Source organism: Chlamydotis macqueenii, chromosome 2, assembly GCF_036417535.1.
Source record: "Chlamydotis macqueenii isolate bChlMac1 chromosome 2, bChlMac1.mat, whole genome shotgun sequence".
NCBI lineage: Eukaryota > Metazoa > Chordata > Aves > Otidiformes > Otididae > Chlamydotis > Chlamydotis macqueenii.
In genome coordinates, this window is record NC_141557.1 from 25489698 (window position 1) to 25515342 (window position 25645).

At 39.8% G+C, this 25645-nt stretch overlaps 1 protein-coding gene across 1 annotated transcript in view; it reads left to right on the top strand.

Moving 5' to 3' along the window:
• The window catches only part of LOC104483594 (putative acyl-CoA dehydrogenase 6), an 87284-nt gene extending 61839 nt beyond the window's left edge, over window positions 1-25445 (top strand). Inside the window, exons 5-9 of the mRNA XM_086742340.1 lie at window positions 5670-5837; window positions 11849-12022; window positions 17920-18081; window positions 18250-18400; window positions 24431-25445. Coding sequence (XP_086598466.1) covers window positions 5670-5837; window positions 11849-12022; window positions 17920-18081; window positions 18250-18400; window positions 24431-24521 — 746 coding nt within the window. The 3' untranslated portion in view covers window positions 24522-25445. The remainder of the gene's footprint in view (window positions 1-5669; window positions 5838-11848; window positions 12023-17919; window positions 18082-18249; window positions 18401-24430) is intronic.
• Window positions 25446-25645: the final 200 nt, after the last annotated feature.

The window sequence follows — 25645 nt, forward strand, 5'->3', positions numbered from 1 at the left end:
TAGCAATAATCCTGCATGGACTGAGCACCACAGATTAATATGCAGTTGTCCAGCTGGCCCTGGATTTCTCCTAGTCTTTATCCTGCAGCTGCTGCCTTCCCTGTCCGAGCTCACCACTGGAGTTGCACAGCCACCACCAGTTGTGCAAACCTGCAGATGTACGTGGTAGAGTGAGTGGCCCGTTCAACTGTGCTAAAAGTTGCACTTCCTTAAAACAGACCTCTCTACTGAACATGAGGAACTTGCACAGCTAGTCCATTCTGCAACTGATGGCATCACACTTTCACAATGGGTTCCTCTTGCTCATTCTTACCTCACCTCAGCCCCTTCCATCATTCCTGCGCAGCAAAAATGTCTCTGAACTGGTGATTGTTTTATTTAGAGCTACTGAAGAATTTTCTATGTCAAATCTATTAGCTTTGTGATTTAGTTACTTCGCATGCAACTATTTTTCTTGTTTTAGTGCAAGAATATGTTTTAAAACATGGACAAATGAAACTATTATTCTGAAGTGCCTAAGGCCGTAGGTAATATGAACAATTAAAATAGAAAACATAGAAGAAGCGAAAGATATCTCATCTGACTGTGAATTGAGGACTTCAAAGAAAAGAGAATGACAAGAAACTGCTTTTAGAGGTTTTGCTGTTGGGCACAAGATGGCTGAGTTGAACACCTTATGCTCTTACAAATTCCTGAGACGTCTTCCTGCAGACCAAATTGATGAGTTTGACAGAAGTTTTTTGATCAGCAAAGCAGAGTCCTATGTCTGTCACCTTAACCAAACTCATGTTGTTTTCTCAAGACAAACAGATCATTATTCAGTGTTAGAGCAAGGGTGTAGCAGGTAGTTTCCAAGAGAGTTAATGGGAATAATGAAATAATGGAACTAAATCTTCTTGCATGATCCATTGCTGTTTTCCCTTTTAGTTAATTGATTTTGTTAGTTAGAAAAATTCCATAATTTCTATAGACTTGTTTTTCAATTTAAGAAATGAAATTTGAATTTTGCTAATGTAGGAAATACATAATTTATTTTAATTATTGCCTCTCTAATTTAATTAGATGTTTATCAGAACTTTCTACATGTGATTTTAATTTTTTTTTATGCAGTGTTCCAGATAATAAGTAACATAAATATTTTTAGCTGCATGTTGTTTATCATCTAGTTTAATTGGAATGTTATACTTGGATTAATACAGTTAAAAGAGAAATTTGGAATTGCCTAGGATGATCTGATGAACCCAGACTGCAGCTGGGAGTCAGGCTGGAGGATGAAAAGGTAATACTTTTCCACCTGTCATAGATCTGATCCCTGGTATAAATCCAGAAACCAGCTTACAGTGCTTCTAAAGGGTAACTGAATGGACCACTTAGGCATGAGCAGCACTAGCTTATCTTCTCAGTAGCACTGTTTTGCACAAGGCAGAGAAACCATATAATCTCCAGGTGGCCCAGCTTTAAACTGAACTGAACTGTGTGAAGCTGCACTTGGTACAGTTTCTCTTGTTATTAGGATGTTTGTCTCCCTTAGATAATTGAAGGGGTAGTAAAGTATAGTAACTGTTCATGTATGAAGCCTCTGCTGTGTGAGCAGGTGTATTTTAAACTGAAGAATGCATAGAGTAAGGTATCTCTAGCATTTTCTTACACCAGTTCCAAAATTATTGATGGTGATGGGAACACAGGAGGAAAAAAATGTTTTTCTCTAAGTGAGAAGTGAAAGCCGCCTGAAATTAATTTATTCAAAATTCAACAGAACAAAAAGGACTGTGTATTTTAGTCTAATATAAATTTCATGTCAATTTGAAGGAGCACTTGTCTGCTTTCAAATGTAGTTTATATTGTACATAGTATTGATCATATAAAAAAAAAAAACTATCACAGAGATGACTTGGGAAGAGGAACAGTAGAGAACAGTTGGGATAGAAAGTATCTGTCTTGAATTTCAGGATTCTTGCTACCACAAAGCATACACATTCCTGGTGATTTTAATGATTTTGCCTCATTTTGTGTCACTATTGCTCCTCAATTTGTATACTATTTTGCTGATATTCTGTGGGGGATATGTAAGAACACATCACGGAAGGCACTTCCTCTGTTCAAGTTATGTCCTCTAGACAGCTGCACCAAGTAACCCCATTCATGTCTGCCTCCTCAACAAGGATTCCTTGGCCCATTTCCTCCCAGCGGAATTCAGTCTTTCTGCTTTTCTGTTTTTAGGCTGTCTTTTTTTGAGCATGAAAAACTAAAATTGCACGTGGTGTCTATAATGGCACAAATACTTCTCCAATCCTAACAGAAATATTACTGTCCAATATGTACTGTTACACAACAGTTTGCTGGCTTGTGAGTTTTGCCATTAACTCTGCAGATCATCTTTGTTAGCAGTTTTCTATCGAAATATCATAAGATGGAGCAATAATTTTTACTGCTTTGTGCCTAAGTACTTGTACTTGCCATGTTGAATTTGAAAACTCAAGACCATTCCTTTCTTGCTGAGCAATACCTCAGTTGTCTGTTTTGGTGATATCTCCCAAGTCTGTGTCACCAGCAAACCTCATTAGTGTATTCCTATGCTTCTTTGAAAGGTCATTAATGGAAATATTAAATAGGTTTCATCCAAAGGCTGATATCCAAGGAGAAGCCCCAGTAGTGCCCTCCTTGCACTTCAGCACTTCTTCTTTTAATGCAATTTTTGATGCAATGTCCCCTTTGCCAAGTTTATTATTCACATTTCCACCTTCATCCTGATTCTTCTATTGTAAAAAAATTTAACTCGTAGTTACCTAGTAATATCACATTTTTGTTTGCTTGGGTCCAACAGGATTTTTCCTGTTCTGGATTTCTCTAGAAAATCCATTTTCATAATAAACAAATCAGGTTGGTTCGAAATAAGATACCACTAGTAAATGGAATTCTCTTTTCTCTCCAAATGTATTCTGAGGCTGTGCAGATTGCCAAAACCAACAACCTTTGTTTTCACTAATTTCAGTTTCTGTACAGTCCTTCCTGTAGACGTCTTGCTTTGTCAGCTATATTACACATCTTTTTGTAATCTCATGTGAAATATTTATTTAGTTTTGAGGCATTCTCTATATGCCTCATGCTTTTTTCTCATTCTCTTTTCATTTCTGTGGCTGAAACATGTTTGTTTGCTGCCTCAATCTTCTTGGATTTTCTTGGGTTTCATCTGCAAGATTTAACTTAGTTTGACCTGTGGCAGTTCTTACCTTATGACCTCCAAACTGTAGCTTACTTTGATGATTAATCTATCTCCTTTCCTGTAGGCCATCTCCTGTTTTTTGAAGTTTGGTTTTTTTTTTGGTTTTGGTTTTTTCCTGTGCAGATGATGTAAATTCCAGATATTTTAATTTTTTTACTTTAAGGATATATGTTGCCTGTCTTTGATCCTAAGATTTACCTTAAAGGTTGAAGCCAACCTTGTCAAATCTGTCTGGATGCATGGCTGTACTCAAGAGCACAGTGGAGAAAGAAACTTCAGTCTCAAGTGTGTTGTGATTTGAATGGTGAGATGACCGGCCCTGGTTGCTTATCTGGCACTAACTAGATCATGTGCCTTTTGATGATGCCTTGTGGCCTTTCCTGGAGGGGACCCTGACAGTGTGCTCTGTAAGCTGCTGAGTTGTAGACACCACAGGGCCAGTGGTGTGGACCTGACAAAACTGAGTCATGGAGCACCCACTAAAGTAGCCTTTTCCCAGAGCCATGCTCTGTCAGGGAGAATAATTACAGTCAAATATTCCAAAGTATTTTCATAGCCATATCCCTGAGACTTAGTCCACTTGACTCCAGTAAATTAAGTAGGTTTTCAAAGCCTGCTGTATTTTAAACATAAAATTTACTGACTTAGTCATCTTTCTTCTAATTAAGGTTAATCAACTCTTCATAAGTTGATTTGAAATAGTCACTTCTCAAGTATTTGAAACAAATGGTCAACTGTCACATTTGGGAATACTTAAACATTTCCATTAGTAAGGCATTTGTTCTTTAATCTGTATTTGAGTGGTTAGTCTCCTGTGACGCCATGCTTGCAAGAACTGTTTACGTTTGTGATAACATCACAGTGCTTATTGTTCCTCTGCAGACCTTCTATGGGACCTCTATCTAATCTCTTCAGTAGCTGTTCCAGAACAAAGGGATGTGTGATGTAAATCACTGTATTTGCTCCCATCCTTTTCACGCTACTTCAGTACAGTGTCATACTGCTTATTCTAACTCTTGTGTGTCCTTCATTTATCTTCATTTATTAGTTAGTCTCCATGTATATGATTGTGCAGTGTCTGTGTCCATGTATTACGAGCATCAGTACTTTAGATTCGTTCAGTTTGTTGGCCTTCATTATTATACAGAAGTTACATCAAGGCCCTTGGACAAATTTAGCGTAGTCCTTTCATTGTCTAAATAGCTACATGGCTACTGGTTTTATTGACATTAGTACTATGTCTTTCCCTTGCTGTTCATCATTATCTTCTTGTAAGTCCCTTTATCCATAGCTATATCAGATATTCCCATGTCTTATACAATTTTCTCCCATAATTTTTCCCCAGTTCCTTCATTAACAAGACTTCTTTTCAGCCATGCCAACCTCAGTCAGTTTGTCTTGTAAATGAAGATCAGATACTTGGTTTTGCTTTGAGTTATGTTTAGAGCCTTTGGGAAGAAGGTTCACGTGCAGACTGAGACGAGTGTGTATGAAAGCAGACCCAGCTCATGTAAATATGCCTGCTCACTCCAGTTGGTGTCTGACTCCAACCCTCCAAGTCCATTGTCTCTTTCAGTAGATGGCCTCTTTATAGTCTCATTAGATATAGTCTCATTAGATTGACAGGTGCTATTAGGGGTATGGTAGAGTTCTCTTGTACCATCACTTACTTACAGCAAGATATCTGTTGGAAAGTCTTCCTCAGTTGGGGTTTTAGTTGAAGTTCAATTTCAGGAGAAAGAAGCCAGCCCTTCTGAAATTCTACTGGAATGTAAATAATAACTAATGATTCACTCCAGCTGTGTGTTGCAGCTAGGGCTGCTTGCAGCATGATGTGAACACTCACAGATGAAAATAAGATTGTTTTCTGCCAGAGTTATAAATAGGAGGTGTTTAGAACTCCTTCATATACAGACATTCTTAGCATTTAGACTTGGCCTTTTGAAAGTTTCCTAGCTTTGAATTCATTACGTCATTCTGACCAAGAACATGCAGGAAGTGTGTGTATGTATATTGTTATGCATACACAGATATTGAGTCTTATGTTTGTTTAAGTCAGGGCTCTGACATTAATGGCCTTCTCCGTGACTAACGTGCACAGTAACAGAAATGCGTAATAGATCGCCTCAGATTGAAATGTTTCTGGCCTGAATTTTTGACGACCAGATTTACTTAGGGAAAGTAATGCTTTCATCCACTGGGGTGAAGACTCCATCTAAAGGAGGGTGAGAGAAGTGGTCTGGTTTTCCTGGCTTGCCTTCCAAGAGTTGTCCAGACAGGTCTACCTTGTGCAGCCTGGAAGGGTTAGAGGACTTGGGGGTCTTGAAGGGAGGACCAAATATTACTTCTCTGTCTGAGAGTGAGTGAAGGACTCTGCTGGTCATACAGGGATCAGCTGATCCCTCCTTCACAAGAATAACTCTTCATTTCCTATGTTTTGAAACAGATATAAAGACAACAGCTGTGAGAAAAGGCGATGAGTATGTCATAAATGGTGGTAAGATGTGGACTACATCCGGATGCCAAGCGGACTGGATGTGCCTGCTGGCAAACACCAGTGAAGGGCCTCCTCACCGAAATAAATCTCTCATATGTCTGCCAATGAATCTACCAGGTAATAGCACAGAACTCTTCTTTTCCAATTTGATTTTTTGGTGCTTTTGTGTATGCTCAATACAAGAAAGAAAGGTGTTTGACAGGAAGGACTACACCCATAAATGATCTTCTAAGTTAGGTGTTTCACTGTCATACAGAATTGGTTCTGAAATGCATTTGCACACTTCCATGAAAAAAATAAGGGACAAGAGGAAACAAGAAGAAAGGAAAATATTTTATATTTTGCAGACTTCAGCGTATGACTCCCAAATAATTTTATATGGAGAGTCCTTTTCAGCAAAAATAAATTTTTAAAAGATACATTTGCATGAGGATATTTCATAACCTTCTGTGAGAATGAATAAATCGTTAAAAATAGAGCCAACTTTTTTTTTTTTTTTTTTTTTTTGGAAAGCGATAACGTTCAGTGTCTTTTAGTTTTGGAGAATTTCTACAAAACTTTTATTTTGGTTTTCTGTCTCCAAAAGGCATGAAGGCACAAAATAAATAACATGTTACTCTACATAGATCTTTGCTGCATATGAACTATATGTAAAATATTCTTAAATTATCTTTCCAAAATGGCATTAAACTCTTTCCTGTTTTGCATAAGGACTTTTTTCAATGAATGGAGAAGTATTTTTAAGCTTGCTGTCTTACTTCTTCTTCAAAAATATGGGAAGTGGTTGAAAATAAAAGGATAAAGAGTTCAGAGATTTCAAACTTGGGAAATACCTCTCAAGACAATTTTATCCCACCTGCCAACACTTGCCTTCCAGGAGCCCATAGGCAGTATCTGACTCTATTAGAGTGGGTTTGCTGGCCAGCTGTGTTGAATACTGGAAGGATGCAATGCTGTGCTGTGATTGTATTGTGTGGATGGTCCTGATCTTTCTCCGATAACTGTCCTCCGTCACCCAATCTGGTGGGCTTGCTGTAGAGAAGTGCTGGCATACCCAGGGTGCTTCATGGCTATGCTCTGCAAAGGGGTCTTATTACCAGGGCACTACTATAATTCTCAGTTTAAATTACAAAAACAGTCTATGAGTTAGATGTGGACTGGAGTGAAAGCTTCAAAGACCTTGAAAGTAGGGACTTGTTTTCGAAGAAGACTAGTAATTTGGGTGGAGACACGTAAGAAATACATCCTGATCTAAGGGTACAAGTTTCGTTGGTGCAGTCCACGTGGTGTCTGTTCCTGAGTAGTCTGCAGACTTTGCAGCAATAGTGCACTGTATGCATAATGGACGTCGTTCAGAGAGGGCAGAGTTAATGTTGTGTTGGCAGGGACCTTTGGCAGTTTTAGCACCTGTTCAAAAGGTTTTAACCTCTTTAGTTTTCACTCATTTTAATATTCAAAAATTATGTAATATATTAATTGAATACATGCATGTATATTTTGACATGTATTTTAAATATATTATCTATATAATATATAATAATTTCTATTAGTGTAATATATTAATAAAAATATTAAAATCTGTGGCATTTTTGTCCATTCAGTTCAGAGTATTTTACATACAAAATACATGTCATTATCAGCATAGGGACACCACCATGGCAGTGAAGTGAAGGTCCATATGTTCACTTAATGGATCAGACTGAGAGCAAACCCCAGGTCTCCAATGTTGCGAAAGCAGGTGATGACAGCTACTTAAGGGAATGTCTTGTAAGTGAATGTCAGTATGGAGTAAGTCAAGCAAGTAAGTGAGTTGCCTTGGGAATTAAGCAAGTTCTGAGTGGGTTGTGAGTTTCTACAACCTCTGCTAATGCAAGACAGACTTTAAATGGGAGCTCACAGACAATGGACCTGAGCTGCTTCTCTAGCTGTTAACTGTCCTTACTGATAAGTGATGAGTGAACATGTAACTTGGAGCCAGAATCTCCCTACATTTCCAGGTGAACTCACCTACCAGCATCACACACCCTATACACAGACCATCTTTGCCTGCAGTAAATAGATTTTGAGTAGAAAAATTGCCTGAGTCACCTGAAGCTGATCTGCAGAGGTGTAGTCTTCCTAGAAACAAAAATTGCACTCCTCAAAGTATATATGCTTTCATTCTTCTGTGTGATACAGATCCTGACCTCCAAAGGGGTCACTGTACCAAGACTGGTGAGCTTTTGAAATGAAATATTAAGACAGTTGATTGTGCTCCTATCAGAAGTGAGATTTTTCAGGAAGACAAAGAGGAGAAGTATTAAAAAGGCTGCCATTTGACACAGATGTGAGGAGGAAGCTCCAGCTGTTCTGATACATCCTAAGGATATGTCTGTCTGCCAAAGATTGTTCTCCTTGGACGGCCAAGGAGACTGTACACTTCCCTTACAGACCAAAACTGTAAGGGAAGTGTCTGGAGGACATCACCAAATGATGCACTATCACGCGTCTGTAGATGTATGTGTGTCAGAGCTCAAGAACGAGCGTGTTATCTCTGACAAACTGCTGCAGTCACCAGCCTATGTCGCAGGGGAAGGAAGGATTCTGTAGCACAGCAGTAAGTCCTTCCTTGCTAGCAGCTGGAAGGATGTAGGAGACTAGTCCAACACTTTTCACAAAAATCTTAATTATATAATGATAAAAAAAAAAATTCAAAGTCTGAAAGCTAATTATTAACTTCAACAAGTGGTAGTTTATTGGAGATATGAAGTAGGATTTGCTTCTTCTAAATTTAGGTGTGTACAGTGTCTGTTCTTGGGTGAAGCAAATAATGGTCTAGATTTGACAGACGCTGCTGAATACATTTCTCATAAAGGGAATTCGGATAATGGCAGTGTGGATGCACAGTAGATAACCAAATTAAGTGAATACACCTCATACTAAAGATTAAAAAAAACCCTGCGTTTCTCATATGATGAAAGAGACTCTGGCAAGTCATAAAATGTCAGTATGTAAGATATAGAGACAAGTGGCTTGCAGCCTTAATCTGGTAACTATTTGTGTACTGGTTTGTCCTCTGAGTCCTCAGATAGCACTAGGATAGATTGCGAGGAGGAGATAATAAAGAGAAGAGCATCCAGGAAAGGGGAAAGAGCATGTTTCTCACGTTGCAATTTAAAATGTGCCTCTTTCAATTTGTAATGGCACTAAATAGCGTCAGGTGAGAGTGCCTTTCTCTTGAGATAGAATATTGGAAATAAAAGAGATTGTCAGAAGGCTGGAGGAGGGGAAGAAAATGAAAAATCAAAGACGCCTGACAAGAACTTCCCAGGAGGAGCTATAGCAATCCATCTCAGTGATTCTGGTGCAAGTAGCACAAATCGCTCTGTTAGAGTGATTTTAGTAAGTCAGGCACTTGGCCTTGCTAGATTGAGATTTGTGTGCTAGTGAATGGCTTGTGATTTATTTAATACAAACAAACTCCAGGAGCTATCTGGGCAGATGATTTCTACTGCCGCTGGTAACTTTTAGGATATGCTACCCCTTAGGAAGAGGATGAAGATAAACTAAGTAAAGGAATATTTTGATGCTCGTATTGTAGCCAAATAGATGATTATTTATAATTTTCTTCAAAAAAGAGACAGTGTAAAGCATGTACTAGCAACAGAGAGGGCACTACATGAGGTTGATGAGTTTGACCTCCTTCTGAATGAGAAACAGGAATTAATCTAAGAGCAAGTGAAACTGCTAAGGCATAACAAAGGGGGTATGGTGCCGCATTCACGAAACTTGAACACACAACACAATCTGGAAGAAGTATGGATTGAAATCATTAACAGATTTCGCTAACGAGAGCTATTTGCTGTAATGAAACCTGTAAGATTTTTCTTCAGTAGTTGTATGCGGATCTGGAGAAGTACATGACGGGATTGATGTAGCAATATAAAGAACTGCCAGCAGTTGTACTTCTTCCAGCAGAGTCCTTAGTAAACCACCTGCTAACAAGAGCAGTAGCTGCATCTTCATATGGGTGAGGAGCAGTGATTGCATAAAACCAGCTGGAAGTAGACCGAAGACATGAGCTCTGAAACTCTGAAAGAAACCAAGCAGTAATATTCTATGATTCCAACAGGAAAAGATGTTCCAGAAATCATTGGGGCCTGTAAATGTTTCAGTGTATGTTTGTTTAGCTCTGATTTTAATACAGCGACAAACCACAAATGCTTTTTTGGCATGACTGGGTGCAAATTGCTGGATAATTTTCAATCTAAGAGTCAAAGATTTTTATACAGCTGTCCTGATTTTCTTCCTATGTTGAACACATATCAAAGCAAGTATTCCTAACACATAATCTGTTTATAGATTGTCTGATGGAGAAAAATCTTGAGTGGAAGGTGTGGAAATCTATGTGGACCTTATTTTGAGAGCAGTCTTGGCATTTGGAAATGGTGTCAGTATTTCATCTCTGCTGAGAGATGAAACTTTCCATAACCTTATTCAATGCAGCCAGAGAGAACGAATTTGAAGGAAATGACTGCCAACTTCTTCTGCCTTCAAAACCAAAGTAATTTTCACATGACTGAAGGCATCCTGTCAGTAGAAGTTGATATGTCTGTATTAATAGTTCAGAAAGAGATCTTCACTGAAAGCCATGAAGGATAGCAAGGTACAAACAAGTACACAGAGGGACCACAACAATCTGTCTAGTGACCAACTCCTGTGAAGCCATAGAATCTTTAAGATTGGAAAAGACCTCCAAGATCAAGTCCAACCACCAACCTAACACCATATTACAGAGTAGTAGAGGATTGAAAGAATACAGAGGAAAGTATTAACAGAATACTGCTTTATCACAAAACTGCCTAGAATAGCATGCATATGGGTAGTAAAATGTTTGGTTTGCTGCAGAAGACATATGCTAATTCGGAGGACTGTTCTACATGTATTAACTTGGCAGATGTAATCAGCATGTGGATATCACATAATCCTCATATCTGATTGTTGTTCTTAGTTTACCCCTGAAAAATCCTTTACTTCCATCTCAAATGTCACATTAGTCCCAGAGCAACAAGGAGGTAAAAACTAAAGACTTCAAAGGAATTGTCACAAAATCAGTGGATGTCTGTTAAACTCTCATGGCATAGTGGCAAGCCATGCTTACATCTGAACAATAGCAAGAAAGAACTTGTAGCTAGGGAAAAACAAACAAGAGGAACCAGTCCTACCTGGTGTGACTAGGTAGCTGAAGTCTTACATGGCCAAACCTGAAGGAATTGAGTTCATCTCCAGCAGACCATTGCATATGGAGTCAGAGTCAGTGCTGCGTAGAGAGGTCTGTGGGGAAGCAAACCGTTTTCACAAGAATGTCCAGATGAAAACTCAGAGGAATGAACTGTGATCTTTATGAAGCCTTCTGTGACTACTAAGATGAACTAAACAGTATTTTGTAGGCCATCATAAAATATGTAGCTTGAACAAAATTTAAGTTGATATGTCATTGTTGAATGTTTGTAGTAGTTATGAATTTGCGTCTAACATTATTATTATTAGGAAAAAGCAGTGCTGGTGTGATTATAAACTCTGTCTTGTACTGGTACCAGAAAAGATCAGGATAGGCTAGACAGGGGAAGAAAAATGTGGAAGAGAGGAAAGGGAGAGGATTTGCAGGAGGAGAAATTCTCTAGTTGCAGCTTAAAACATAGTTGTGGTTTTGTCATTATTAAATATTTCTCTACGTTTCACAGCAGTGCAAGCACTCAACAAATACTGCTAAATTGAATTCCAGCATTTTATTATAGCACACTGAAAATCAAACATAAGCAAATAAATATTGCATTGTTTCAAGACGTGCATGAAGTAAGATTACTACTGCTAGTAAACAATTATGATTTGGGAACATAATAAAAAGTGGAACCTTAGAATTGCAGTTTCTGATTTGCTAGTTAAATAAAATGGAAAAGCTCTTAAAAATAGGATGTGGGCTATTTTACTCTTAAATTCAAGAATGCTGTTATGTTTTTCCTAAAGGTAGGTTTCTCTGTAGTCTTGGCACATACCTTCACATCTGCAAATTTCACTTTCTTAAAATGCCATACTTGTACAAAGTGCTTCTGCTTTTTGTGGCCTTTCTAATACCTCTTTTTTATCAGGCATTCAGGTCACTAAAAGGATAGACAAACTGGGCATGAGGTCATCGGACACAGCTCAGATCTTTTTCGAAGACGTAAGGGTCCCCAGCAAAAACCTCATTGGTGAGGAAGGAAGGGGTTTTACGTACCAGATGTTGCAGTTCCAAGAAGAGCGGCTGTGGGGAGTAGCCACTGGTAAGTCATCGTTTGTGCTTCTGGGGCTGGGCAGGGACACAGGGGTCACCCTGAGCATGACTAACAGCACTTTCCTTTTACTGTGAATTGCAATGACCTCTTACGATCTGTTTTTGAAGTCTTTCAATAGCCTGGATACAGGCAACCTTCCCTTTCTCTAGGAAAACTTGAAATAGGAAACATTTTTTGTGAGGCATCACAGAGGCTGATTTTGCCTTGTTTCTTTTTCTTAGTGCTTTTCTGCTGATAAGAAAATACGACATCATGTTATGTCTGCTACAAATATAGTACAAAGGCTATCAAAATACTGGCATGAAATAGGATGGTGACTTTTCCTGTAGTACCGTGAACTATGATGTTTATACTGGATTTTAGAAAATTAACTTAGTGGGTGTATAAAGAAGTGTCTCTTACAGGATGTAAGAGCATTATTTTGCAGATCTATTTTACCTCTGTACACTTTGGACATAAGCAGTACGGCACCAAGTTCCTTTCCCTGAAGTTGTGCTATCAGAGAGTTCCTGTTACTCTGAGCTCAGGCCGTACTCGAATCCACATATTTGAGTTATACAGATTCTGGATATTCCAGGTAACCACATCCAAGTCTGGATTGCCCATTTTCAGCCGCCCAACTGTCCCCCTCACCCCACAGTGTTTCCTTCTTCAGCTTAAATATAATGTGGTTCATTGTAAGAAGATCGATCCTCTTTAAATTTCAGGGTTGAATAAATACTGTCACCATATTTGTACTCCTGTGCATACCCTGTCTGCTACTGTCTGTGTGTGGCTGGGGAACTGGGAACTCTAGTTCTAGAACTGGGAACACTGATTTTCTGATTCAGTGACCAAAGAAAAAAATCACTCCCTGTTGTGGGTTGATCCCAGACCAAATATTTCAGAGTTCAAATGCTTTAAAAAAATCTTTAGTTTGGGCTTGAGATAAGTAATAAATGTGAGAGTAGTTTTAGTAAAGAACAAGAAGTTAGACTTGCAAGGGATGCCACTGCAAGGAGAAGACATGGTCCTACTGCTCGTCCTTCTTTGATCAAGGCTTACACAGGCTGCAAGGATGTGTATTGTGCATTTTTATGCTCAATTTCTAGTCTGAGTTAAACAAAACAATCAGAAATTCTGGATTGCAGTGATACTCCCCAGGCAGCAGAGTAGCCCACCATGTTAGTCATGCCCCAGGCAAGAGTGACGCGCACTGACAGCATCAACACACGAAGCCTGGCAGGTTAGATCACTCCTGTTAAAACCACTGCCAGCTTGGTACTGTCCAGCCTTGCACAACCATCACTGTGCTCTGCCAGGAAGCAGGACATCGGTTTTCAACTCTCCTTTTTGCCCAGAACAACGTGTCGGGAGCAGGCGAACCCTCACCCTGGATGACCAGTTTGGGCAGGGCATCTTCACCCCCCCTGCCATGGCCAGGCAGGGGCCATCAGGGAAGAAGAGCCTTGGAGTTCGCCAAGGGAGAGCGAGCTGCCTTCTGCAGTGCGGTGCTGAGCCCCCTGGTTTTGCTTTTATCCACTATCTGATGTAAAATGCACGAAAGCACTGGGAGCAGGGTCAAGACCCACGGTTTGGGCTGAGTTGCAAACTTCAGAGGTAACCAGTTGTGGTAAACAAGAAAAAAGAGTAATCAGTGTTCAGAAGGGAGCCGGGTGCTTGGCAGATGCGGTTTGTTACACCACGACCTCTAGCTGTTAGCTTCCAGTCCTGCAAATGGTTTTATGTATGTTCCACCAGCAGTGTTCTGCTGAAGGCAGAGATGTGCAAAACTATGTACATCCCTGCAGCAGTTTTGTGATTAGGTCTGCGTGTGTAATCCTGGTCCTCACTTCTGGCCCTCAGAAGGATATTTCTGTTCCTTCCCAGTTCATAACTATTCATGTCACATTGAAAATCATCAGTCTGCTTTTAAACACTTTAGGGACCAGTCCTGGCATCCTTGCTTTCACTGTCTCCTAAAATGTGGAGAAGGCACTTGACTGCCATTCTTTTTGCTCTTTCCTTTTAAGGTGTTTTTTTTTTTATTTTGTTGTGTTTGGTGTGGGGGTGCTTTGTTTTTTGGTTTTATGTATTTTTAGTATCAAGAATCATGTGCTCCAGCCTTCTCTTTGTTTATTAATTACCTTCTTTGTGGCAAATCTCAGAATGTGTGTGGAGAGTTTCCTTCTTTCTTCACCTTCTTTTTCTTTTTCTTCCTTTAAAATGAATTTTCAGTCAAACAGATTTAAAATATAAATAGAAAACTAATTTCCTGGAGTTGCAAAATTTGGTCACAGGTGAGGTCTTTTCTTCCGAGTGACGTTATCAAGGACATTGGTAAAAGTCACTGTGTTTCTTGCCTCGTTGCAAGAGAATCACTGCCATGTATCTCTCCCATGTTGTGACACTTGGTAAACACAGTCCACTTGTGAACCTGTAGCGCTGATGACAGGAGAATAATGTTGCTATGGCAAGGGAGCAAACAAGTTTTTTGTGAATTGCTTAACTTGGAGGCAAAGAGTGAGTTCAGTGTGCGTGAGAGAGCAGAATGGCACTTTGCTAATGACTTCTGTCTGCTCCTGTAGCCTCCATTTTACGAGCACCATTGAGTCATGGCCAGTAAGCAGGATGACGGATCCTTTGGCATGGGCAATGCACATCCTTAAGAGGCAGATTGCTCAGCTTGGGGCTCACTGTACATCTCACTAGAGAGTGATCAGCCGCAGCCTAAGAATAATGTATTAATTTCCTTTTGTTTTGAGAGGAGATGTAGCAAGGCAGAATGTGTTTACGCTGAGCAGAAGTTTCAAGTGGAAAAATGTTAAGTTGGATGGAGGTACAAGGAAAAGATTATTCCGCATCTGGCAACTTCAAGCACTTTCACAATTCTCGGCGGTGTGGTAGAACATGCGTCCCTTAAGCTGCCCAAGAGTGACATTTCCTGCATGTGCTGTCAGTTGAAACCCATGGGGCCAAGTTTGTCTGAGGATGTGGAGAACATTATATGACAAAAGAGGAAACGAATATATAGCAAAAAAAAAGCTCAGAGAGAAAATGAGTTTCACTGTTAATAATGGCATTTCTCTGTACTTAGATGACTGCCGAAGTATTGCGTGCTGTTATGTTGTCCAAAGCTGCTGGCAGTAATGGTGCTCATGACGTGCTGCGTTACATTGCTGTTTGCTGCACAGCTAAGCTTTGGCATTTTAGAGCTATGCTCATAGCTGTAAATACCTGTAGTCATAGCATCACAGAATGGTTTGGATTGGAAGGGACCTTTAAAGATCATCATATCCAATCCCCCTGCCATGGGCAGGGACATCTTTCAGTAGATCAGGTTGCTCAAAGCCGCAACTTCTCTGGGCAACCTATTTCAGTGTCTCAGCACCTGCATCATAAGGAATTACTTAGAATCATAGAATGCTTTGGGTTGGAAGGGACATTAAATATCATCTAGTTCCAACCCCCAGACATTGTTCCTTATGTTCAGTCTAAATCTACCCTTTTTCGGTTTAAAACTGGTACTCCTTGTCCTGTCACTACAGACTCTGATAAAAAGTCTCTCCCTGTCTTTCCTGTAGGCCCCCTTTACGTATTGGAAGACCGCTATAAGGTCTCCCTGGAGCCTTCTCTTCTCGAGGCTGAACAACCCCAACTCTCTCAGCCTGTCCTCACAGGAGAGGTTCTCCAGCCCTCTGATCATCTTTGTGGTCCTCCTCTGGACCTGCTCCAACAGGTCCACGTCCTTCTTATGTTGGGGGCTCCAGAGCTGGATGCAGTACTCCAGGTGGGGTCTCACCAGAGCAGAGAGGGAGACCTGCTGGCTACGCTCCTTTTGATGCAGCCCAGGACTGTCATCAGAAGATTTCCTCTGTTTATTTCTGTGTGCAAATGGCAGTTCCAGGAACAAGCAGAAGGGTGGTGATGGCAGTTGAGGATACAGGAGAATGGATCAGCAGAGTCACAGGGCAGGAAGGAGGCAGTGAAGCAGAGAGGCGGACACTGAGAGCAGTTTTCTCAGGTCCTCCACTCCCAGCCCTGATGCATGGTGACAGCCTGAGCAGAGATGGGCCAAAACCTCTTCATGACCTTCAGCCCTTTTGCAAACAGAACCTAAATAGGTGCTGTTCTGTTCCTTCCCACCCCGTTCTGCTCCTGCCTCTCCTGTACTATTTTCCATCTTTTCTTTCCCTGGTGCTGGATGCTGGAAACCACATGAGCCATGCTGGAGCACTTTGCTGTGACAGACCAACACAAGACTAATCCCTTGTTCTTATCCCTCCTACCGCCCTTCTACTCTCCTAGCACTGGCATGTGCTGTTTGGTTTCCCTCCTAGCAGCTCAGACTCAGCTGTATGCTTCCCAGGTATCAGTTTAGGGGCAAGGGACAAGAGATGCCCAGACACTTCTTGCTCTTTCTGTAGCATCTCTCAAGCTGCAGACCATAGAAACACAAGTGAAAAAACTGTTAGTAGTGTACATGTTACAGCATTGTGTTACGTGGTCCTTGGAAAGAATGGGGATGTTCCTTCTGTACAAGGGATGTTCCTGAAAAGCGCAATTTATTTTCTGGGCCAGAAAGCATTCCGAATGAGGAAAGCTGATCACCCTGTGGAGTGTGAGGACAGCGTGTGAAAAATAACTGCTCTGTGAATAATCATGGCAGAGTGCGATTGGTGCGATGCAAAGTCAAAGTCTACATATGAAAGCAATATAGGGATTAAATTTAAATAGAGGTGATCTTGAAAGTGATGCAAAAAGGAATGTGGAAGTACACCAGGATCTGGTAAGGAACGGTCGTTTGAGTAACTGGAGGAGCCATGGCAGGTGGGGAAAGGGATTTTGTAGTAGTCCAAGGTTTGGTTGTATTTTGCATCTCAGATTTGGATTTGTGTTATTTTAATTCTATATGTGGATGGATGTGGATATGTGTATTTTGCAAAGGGAAAACATGATCCTTCTCATACAGACAGATTTGTGAACTCTCTCCCTCTTCCTACTGCTTGCCATAGTCACATGGGTCCACGTTTGCCAGACAAAATTCCCCACAAATTCAGCACCCGCTATTGTCCTTAGCTGCAAGGGACTGATAGTGTAGCCCTTCACTTCAAGGCTGATTTGCCTTGGAAAACAAACTTTTCCCTTTTCTTCTTGTTTTAAACAGTCTCTCTTAAGTTTGCTCAAAAAGTACCAGTGAACTAGTTCTCTTGCTTTAAGGCAGTGTCTCACATCTGTCACCTGGCTTCCAGCAGTATCATATTTTGATTCAGTTTCCATTAGAAGAACTGTTTAGCATTTACTAAAAGTGTCTATGAATCTTAATGTTTTTTCTCTTTTTTTCTGTACTGGGATCTGATCACAGAATGCAGACATAGTAAGCAGTCTGTTCGTGTTCTTTGATCCTTGAATAGGTTTCTGCCTTCTCCATGAAAGCTTCCTTGAATGTACATTTCTACAGCATTCCTTAGTGAGGACACTGTCTTGCCTTCACATTTTCTTTCAGGATTGTAACAGACCTTCAGGACTCAGGTAGCGTGGAAAGCAAGAGTTGCCACAAGCTTTTTCTAGGACCCCAAATGAGGCATTAGGGATAAAATTTACATACTCATCATTACATGCTGCTCTCTGTAACTTTTCTTCCCTCATCCTTCACTCTCCTCTGAGTTTTGGCAGTTTGGGGCTCAGGTGAAATAGGGATAAAGAATCTGTATTCAAGGTTCAAGGAAATACCAGATCTTTTTAAGAATTGAAAATCTGCACCCAAACTGAGGATATGGAATAGTTTTCTGTAGAAAACCTCATGTATTGTTTGTACAATGTGAAAAAAAAAATCTTTTTCAACAAGAAGTAAAACAACAGATCTGAATAAAACAATGTCTTGTTCTGTTTTTTGTTTCTTCAAGTCCTGACACCACTGGAAACTATAATACAAGAAACTATCGACTACACTCGCCAGAGGAAAGTGTTTGACAAGTCCGTCCTGCACAACCAAGCTGTGCATTTCCGCCTGGCCGAGCTGGCAACTGAGGTGGAGCTCCTTCGCTCGCTGCTGTACCGCACCATTGGTGAGCTCCCACATCTGCCTTCCCAGATGTGCTTCTCTGTGCAAAGAACGTTGTCAGGCTGAAGGAGCATAGGGAGGTGGTTGCCACAGAGGCAGGCTGTGATCAGTGACTGTATATAACTGTCCTTTTTATTTCTTTTTTTTTTCTTTTTTTTTTTTTTGTTTTTAGCTCTCTATGTGGAAGGCAACGATGTGACAAAATTTGCTTCCATGGCTAAGCTAAAGGCAGGGCGTCTGGCCCGTGAAGTGACTGATAGCTGTCTCCAGTTTTGGGGAGGAATGGGATTCACCAGCGAGGTTCTGGTGAGCAGGTTTTACAGGTAAGCAAGCGAGTGGTAAAAATAGGAAATGGCTTTACTGAAATTTGGCCTCTTAAATGTGCTGCTAAAAGATCACCCACCTGAAAAGGGCACCAGCTCCTAACCATGTGAATGTTACTGTTTCACTGAATGGCACATCAGTGATGCACATTGTGGATGTACAGCTTCCACGGTCCCAGGGTTTGGGGTGACATGTGGGAGAGTCAGGATGTAGGCTGACTATTCCTTTGCCAAATCTTGACCTTGTATGACAAGTGTGTAATTTGAACTACTCACAAGTCAGCTATAATGTCAGGTGAAAGTAGTAAACTCCTTGTTTTCCCTGATGGTCCTCTGGCACCTGCCAGACAACAATAGGACAAGGGAAAAAAGGAGAAGCCTACCAGCAAGTGATTTTTTTCCTCTTTGCTCTTTGTTTGCTTGTAAACTTGATTACAGGAACAGAACCAAAAGCTTTCTTCCAAAACCAGTGAAAATCAGCTTTATCTTTTTTCCCCAAATATATGTGAAACTGGAGTTCAGCATTAGGCTCCTGCAGTAGTCTTGTCTGATAGCAGTCATCTCCACCTAAGTAGTCATACCAGATACCGTGTGAGATGTATGAGAGATGTAGCTCCTTCCAGCAAGTTGTTAATAATGAAAATGGTACAGAGGCCTTTTTGCAAATTAATTAAGTCCATTTTACTATGTATCTACTGTAGTACATTTTACCATATATCTACTTAGAGAAAAATTCTCTCTAAGCAAACAGTTTTCTTAGCAGCTGTTAGGAAAATTCTAGCCCCGGTGTCTTATGTTTGGTGGAAGGATCAAAATGGAACTTGCATTTTTTTGCAATAACAGATTTCAGTTCAGCCCTTATAGGATACCTAATCAAAGGTAAGCAAAATTAGTTAGGGGTTCAGTTGAAAGTTTTGGCAAATGTGTCTGTGTAACATGAGAGCAGAACACTTTAAAAAAAAATCTGTAAAAAGCTTGTTTCTTTTTAGTAGGTTGAGTTTCTTTGTCTGTTTTTAATAGTGTATTATGAATAAGAATGCCATTGTGGTAGGTCTGAGATATCCGCAGTCTTTTATGACTTGTTGATTCCTGCCATTTTCTGGTGAAGGTATAGACTGCTATATGGTGGTGGTTTTAAGCCACCTGCAGATATGATCGGTTTTCTTAGTTACTTTTTTCACAGTCTCTGTATTAGTGGCTAATGGTCCCTGGTGATGCAGATGTTGAAAGCTACTGCAGTAGGAACTCTGAATAAGAGGAATCCTTGTCTTGAAGCACTTCCTGTCAGTGTCGTAACGTGTACAGATTAATGTGTATGTGCTTTTATATAGCTTTGGTTTGTATTTGGATTTCCTGCTCCAGTGTATTATTGCTAACTGTGGGCAGGGTTTTTCTGTGCAAATTCCAGAGTGGTTTCTAAGTACATCAGCACAGTCACATTTTTCCTTGAGAAGAAATCCAGAGTATTTCTATTGGAATAAAGTGTGTCAGCTGGCTAAAGAAACACATCTTCCTGCCTCTAAAACAAACACTGTTATAAATGAGGCTAAAGGTGATAGGATATCTATACTCTAAAATTTTCTGTGAATCAGTAAAATTCCATCATTGAGTAACCATAAGCTCCAGGAAGGGAGAAGTAAAATATTACCTAAATAAACAATGACAGGTTCAGGTCAGAATCTTGCTAATCTGTAACGATAAGCAAAGCACCAACTTTCCTAAAGCCGTTCTTTTCTGTACAGCGCTCTGAGTAACCATTCACGTCACTGTGATATTCGTCAAGTAGCAAGCGGCATAACTGCACAACATGACATCTAGTCATAATGGACAAAGATTTTTGTAGCATAATCCTTACCAGGTTTCCAAGGAAATGTTAGTCTTTGACTAGACTTTGACTAGTCTTTGACTAGACTTTGTTAGTCTAGCCTAGCTAGAAACTTTGAGGGCTGTTACTCCTCAAAGAGCACGCAGCCTAATGCACGGTTAGTGCATGAAGTCTCTGGATTTTAGTTATTACTGTTGGTGGGGAGATGATAAACAGACCTGGAACAAAACTGTCTGCCAAATGACTTTATTCACATCTGTCATTTTAATCATTAGTCTTGTAAACTTTGCAGAACAAATGACTTTTCTGAAGTGCCGTATTCTCTAGAAGACATAAAGTTAGCTGTTTCGCCATGTACCTGCCTGTACTGGGCTGGATTTATAGACGTAAATGTCTCATTTTGAGTTGTGGGGATTCTGAGAAGGAGAATGGGTTTGAAAAAAATGTTTTGAGCCCAAATACCAAGCAGTTTAATAGAAAAATACAAGCCAATATAAAAAACAATAAGAGTGCACTTTCCAGACTTTAGCCTACTAGCAGGATTCTGGAGAAGGAGAGCGCCAGACTGGAGTTGTGTTTATTTTTCTCTCCCCTGTGTGAAATGCCTCAAAGACATCATGACTTAGGAAAAATCAATTACTGAGCAAATGCACAACCTATATGAAAACTCCAGGTTGTGAGAGGTCAGAGGGAGAAAAACTTTTTGTAGAAGTATATTGCAATTTTTCAGACTGAGTTTTAAAAAATTTCAAGTAGTGATTATATGTTTTAATAGTAATTACATACACTTCAGTTGTTACAGGAAGAACTTGCCTAGTCTTCTTTAAAAAGTTGGGTTCTTTTTTTAAATTAAGATTGTTTCTAAGTACTAAACACTGCGTCTAACTGCTGCCAGTTCTTACAAGTTTTAGTCTTGTGGGTGTGATGGGGAGAATGCTACCATTTCTTGCTGCATTGTGAAAGACTTGAGAAAGCAGTAGTGACAAATACTGGTTGACTACTCCTGTGAAATAGATGAAGTGTAAATAGCATTGCAAATGCATATAGCTGCAGAAGAGAAACAGATTTCTTTTTTTCCCTCAACTACCACCTGGGTATTGCAATATGAAATCGTATTTGTAATTTAGAATAGTTAAAAATCAAACTTCTATAAAGTTTTAAGTGATTTTTTAAAAATAAGTAATGCATTTCCTTCTAAATTACTTTTTCTATTCCTCACGTTTAAAACATCAGTTGAAATATTTTACTCAGTTTCATTCTTCATTTCATTTTTCATATTCTTTCATTCTTTACAAAGCATGTCTAAACTAGAATGAGTCTAAACAATTGGGTTTTTTTAATCAGTCTTTCTCATTATCACAGTTTATGGTTGTACCAGACAAAATGAAATCTATCAGTTTCTGCTGACAAAAACAATTTGCTTTGAAGTCAGTAGCTAACCGTTGGGACAAGACTTTGTAACGATTCCTCAGTCATCTGTGAAAGCAAATCCGTAGTTTCAACATTTTTCCGCAGAGGTTTTAAGACAGATGCCTGCCTAGCACTGTGATTGACTTTTATGAGTACGTTGAGAGAGAATTCAGGAGATGAAGTACATGACGCCTAGTAATACAGTCAAGGTCAAAAGCTTTCCTTGTGCTGTGAGATGGGTACCTGTCTCTACTTCGTGGCTACAGGACTCAGTGAAACCTTCTGCCCTGTCTCTCCAGGGGAGACATCGGCATTAGGCACCTGCCTCTTTGTTCCTTTTGCTGCCTAGCTAGAAACTATTGATAACCTGGACTGAGTTCGGTGCATGGGAAGAGCTCCTCACCCTCCCTCCTAAGTGCAGTTTTTTAACTCAGCACTGAAGAAATTATTTTTTTTTAAATCTGTTAAAAAGTGGATTGCTTTTTAACATTTATATCTCTTGATTGGTTGATTAGAATAAGTCTTATCATCTACAGTGGATGTTTCAGGTGCATGAGATTTCCTGAATGAAAGGGAACTCTTTGCAGTGTTTTAGGGGGGGCAGAACACAACAGTCAGGATTTCTCTCTTTCATCAGGCAAACTCCCACTCTCCAAAGAAAACAGCATTCAACAAGCAGCTAGAGGTTCGGTCCCTCAAAATGACACCTTTACGTAACTGTGTGGTGCACTGTAGGTGGTTCCTCGCTATCCTTGGTCAGGGTGAAGCCATCAGAGGTTGGTGATGATCACAGGGCTGCAGGTAGTGCAGGACATGCTGCTCTGTCATGGGGCAGCGACAAGGTGATGGAGAAATCAAAAGCAAAATGTTGCTGTGCCAGATCAAAAGCATTCCAGGGTACTCTACCTAAAGCAATAACATTATAAGACATATGTATTAAAATATTTATATACTGTATTTATAATGCATTATTGATATAATATAAACTATCAAACCATAAATTTACAATAAATAGCTGACATCCAAGCTTACTTTACTATGTAATCTTGCCCAGCTTCCTCACAGAGTTCCTGGCAGGATAGTTAGTCTTGTGGTTTTGTTTTCTTACTCTGAGAGCAAGTCTCTTTCTCAGAAGAAGGTTGCTAGACTGAAATAATTTGAGTCCTTTGTAATCTTGATCCTCTTAATTTAAGTGAAACCTTCTGTCCTGTCTCCCCAGGGAAGAAATCGGCATTAGTCACCAGCCTGTAGATTCTGTAGGAAATATTCCTTCTCTCACCTATAGAGACAAAAATATGATCACTGGCAATTTTGTAAAGACATACACACATACACAGAATATGTGAAAGCTGTTTTGGTTTTTTAAAACATGTATTTATATGTGATAACCTGACATGTCTGTCACACACCACCAAAGCCAGATCTTGCCATTGCCTATTTATAACTTCATATAAACAAGCCACACGTGTCCAGGATTCCTGCTGCAAATGGAGGATTTTCTTATCGACATCACAGAGGAGTTCTGAGGATTAATTACTTACGGTTGCTACAGTGCTGTGAAGATGCAAGATGCTAAGCATTGGCAGGGGCTTTCTGCAGTTTGAAAAAGCAGACAGCACCGCAGCACGAAGAACAAGTCACCTACCATTGTTCCAGCTCTGTTGCCTTCAACAAGGCCCATAGGAAGGTGGGGAATCTTCAAGTTATTGAATTAAGTAGAGGTAGTTTAGCAGAACTGTTTCAGTGTTTGGGGTTTTTCTCCTTCTCCCCAAAGGCAAAAACAAATTTGTGAAGAAAATCGCTAAAGGTTGCAGTAGTTTGCATCTGGCTAGCACAGGGAACTTAGGCAATCCTGTTAGGGATGACTCAGTGATGCTAATGGCAGTTTTTAAATGAATGCAATTAGAAATACCAAATCAAAAGTGAATACACTTGGAGCAGCCATTCATTTTTAAAGTAGAGAAGCTTTATATACTACACTATAATAGTATATAATACTACATTATAATACTAATACAGATTATGCCAGATCTCACATAGCCATTAGGGAGACCAGGATGCTTGTTGGTTAAAAAACTTGAATGAAAATTGTACCTTCTCCATACAGTTCTCCAATACCTCATGTACTGATTGGCTAATGCTCTTTTTACCACATAGTGAAGCAAAATTAAGTCCTGCAACACTTGTTGCTGCTAGCAACTGCAGGCTTAGGCACTTAGAGCTTTGGCAAAGGAACAGCGGGGACGTTGCGGGAAGTACTGCAGAGCATCTCACCAGGAGGAGGCAGTGGATGAGGTGTTCTGCAGACAACGGGCGTTAGTATGGACCGTGTAGGTAATCTGAGCAGGCAACCCAGTAGAAAACCCTGGGAAAAAAAAGTCTGTGATGCTTTATATGCCAGTCCAAAGTGGTAAGACCGAAACAGAAGTCTGTATGGAGTTCAGCTGCAGGAGGTCTGGCTGGGCTTAAGCAGAGGCAGTTGTATGCTAGGAGAAATTTTATTTTATTTCGAGATGAAAATACACTGTTATGCAAAGTTAAGGTTATTTTTGAAAGAATATGAAAATTGGATGTGCCAAATTGTATTGTAAGCCTTTTGATTTTGAATTAGCAACATCCCTGTCACAGTGCTGACAACACATTTTTCTACACCATGTATGCACGTCTGTAAACAAGGGATTTCAGTGGAATAAAAGCAGCTCCATAATAAATGCATAGAATAAATGGGTATGTACAGTTCTGTATGGGTTCCATCGGTATAGCATGCAAATGTTTAACTCTTTACATTTCTACAGAGACTTGAGGTTAATGTCAATAGGAGGTGGTACAGATGAAACCATGCTTTCCATCATATGCAAACACATGGAAACACTTCCAAGCAAGTGACGCATCTCCACTCTTCCTCGAAAATTAAGCAAGCAAGAGCGTGGCTTGTACTGCACACTGAAGGTAACAGCCAGTACATGTTTCAAGGGTAAAATAAGTGGAAAACGTAACATTAATTTTGCCAATGAACTGCTTATCGGGGTCTTTGACTGTTAACATTCTATGGGTTCTCCAATACAAAATTTTTGTTGATATTAAGTAGTCTGAAAGCATGTGGCCTCCTGCTATTTTTTTTTCCTTTTTTTTCGCTGGGTTACTTTTTTGGGGGGAGGATTTAGCAATCCACACTAAGCACCCAGAAAAAAAATACTTTAATCAAGGTACATCTACATTTTAGAGCATCTAAGCCACCAATTAAGAAACATAACTTCCATATGGATACAGCTGTGATTTCACTAGTAGCCTAATCTGATTTCAGTGTAACTTTGCTTTCAAGATCAATATTTACGGCACAAATTATTCCCTGCCATATTCAAATATTGGAACAATGGTTTTGCTCTCAATTACAAGTACCTTCCCTATCTTTCAATTTTAGCAAGTAATCATTAAAATGGGCTGTTGTCTTTGCCAAGTTCTTGGACTTGTACTATACTCTATCATGGATGTTTGGTGGTGGGAGTGGGGGTTGATTTTTATTTGCAGAATTCTACAAAAAACTGTTTAATTGTATCTGAAGCTTTTGGAGGCCTGAGCTTCAGCAGTAAGGAACCATGTGTTGTGTGTAATTATTAAAGAAAAATATTTTTAAAACTTGTGTTAATATGAAAATTGTGTGTTATTACTTAAATGAGATGGTACAATTTATGTTGTACGTCACAGTCACCTTAAAGCAGAACTGTATACAAAGCATTTTCAAAATTACGATGTTACCCAAAAAGTCTCACTGAAATACGCATCTGCTATAACCATAAATTCTTAATCTGATCTTTAAGTCTTATTCTTTACGTTTATTTGCATATCAGCCATACCTTCAAAACCAACATCAGCGATTCTTCCTAAAGGAGCCATTTAAGTCAGAACAGACAACCTGCCTTATTGCAAAGAGAAGCTTCAGTGGAATTTTCCTTGTAACCAAATGGATGTGTTAAGCATTTTCTGAGGAATCTCCATGATACTGTAAGGTT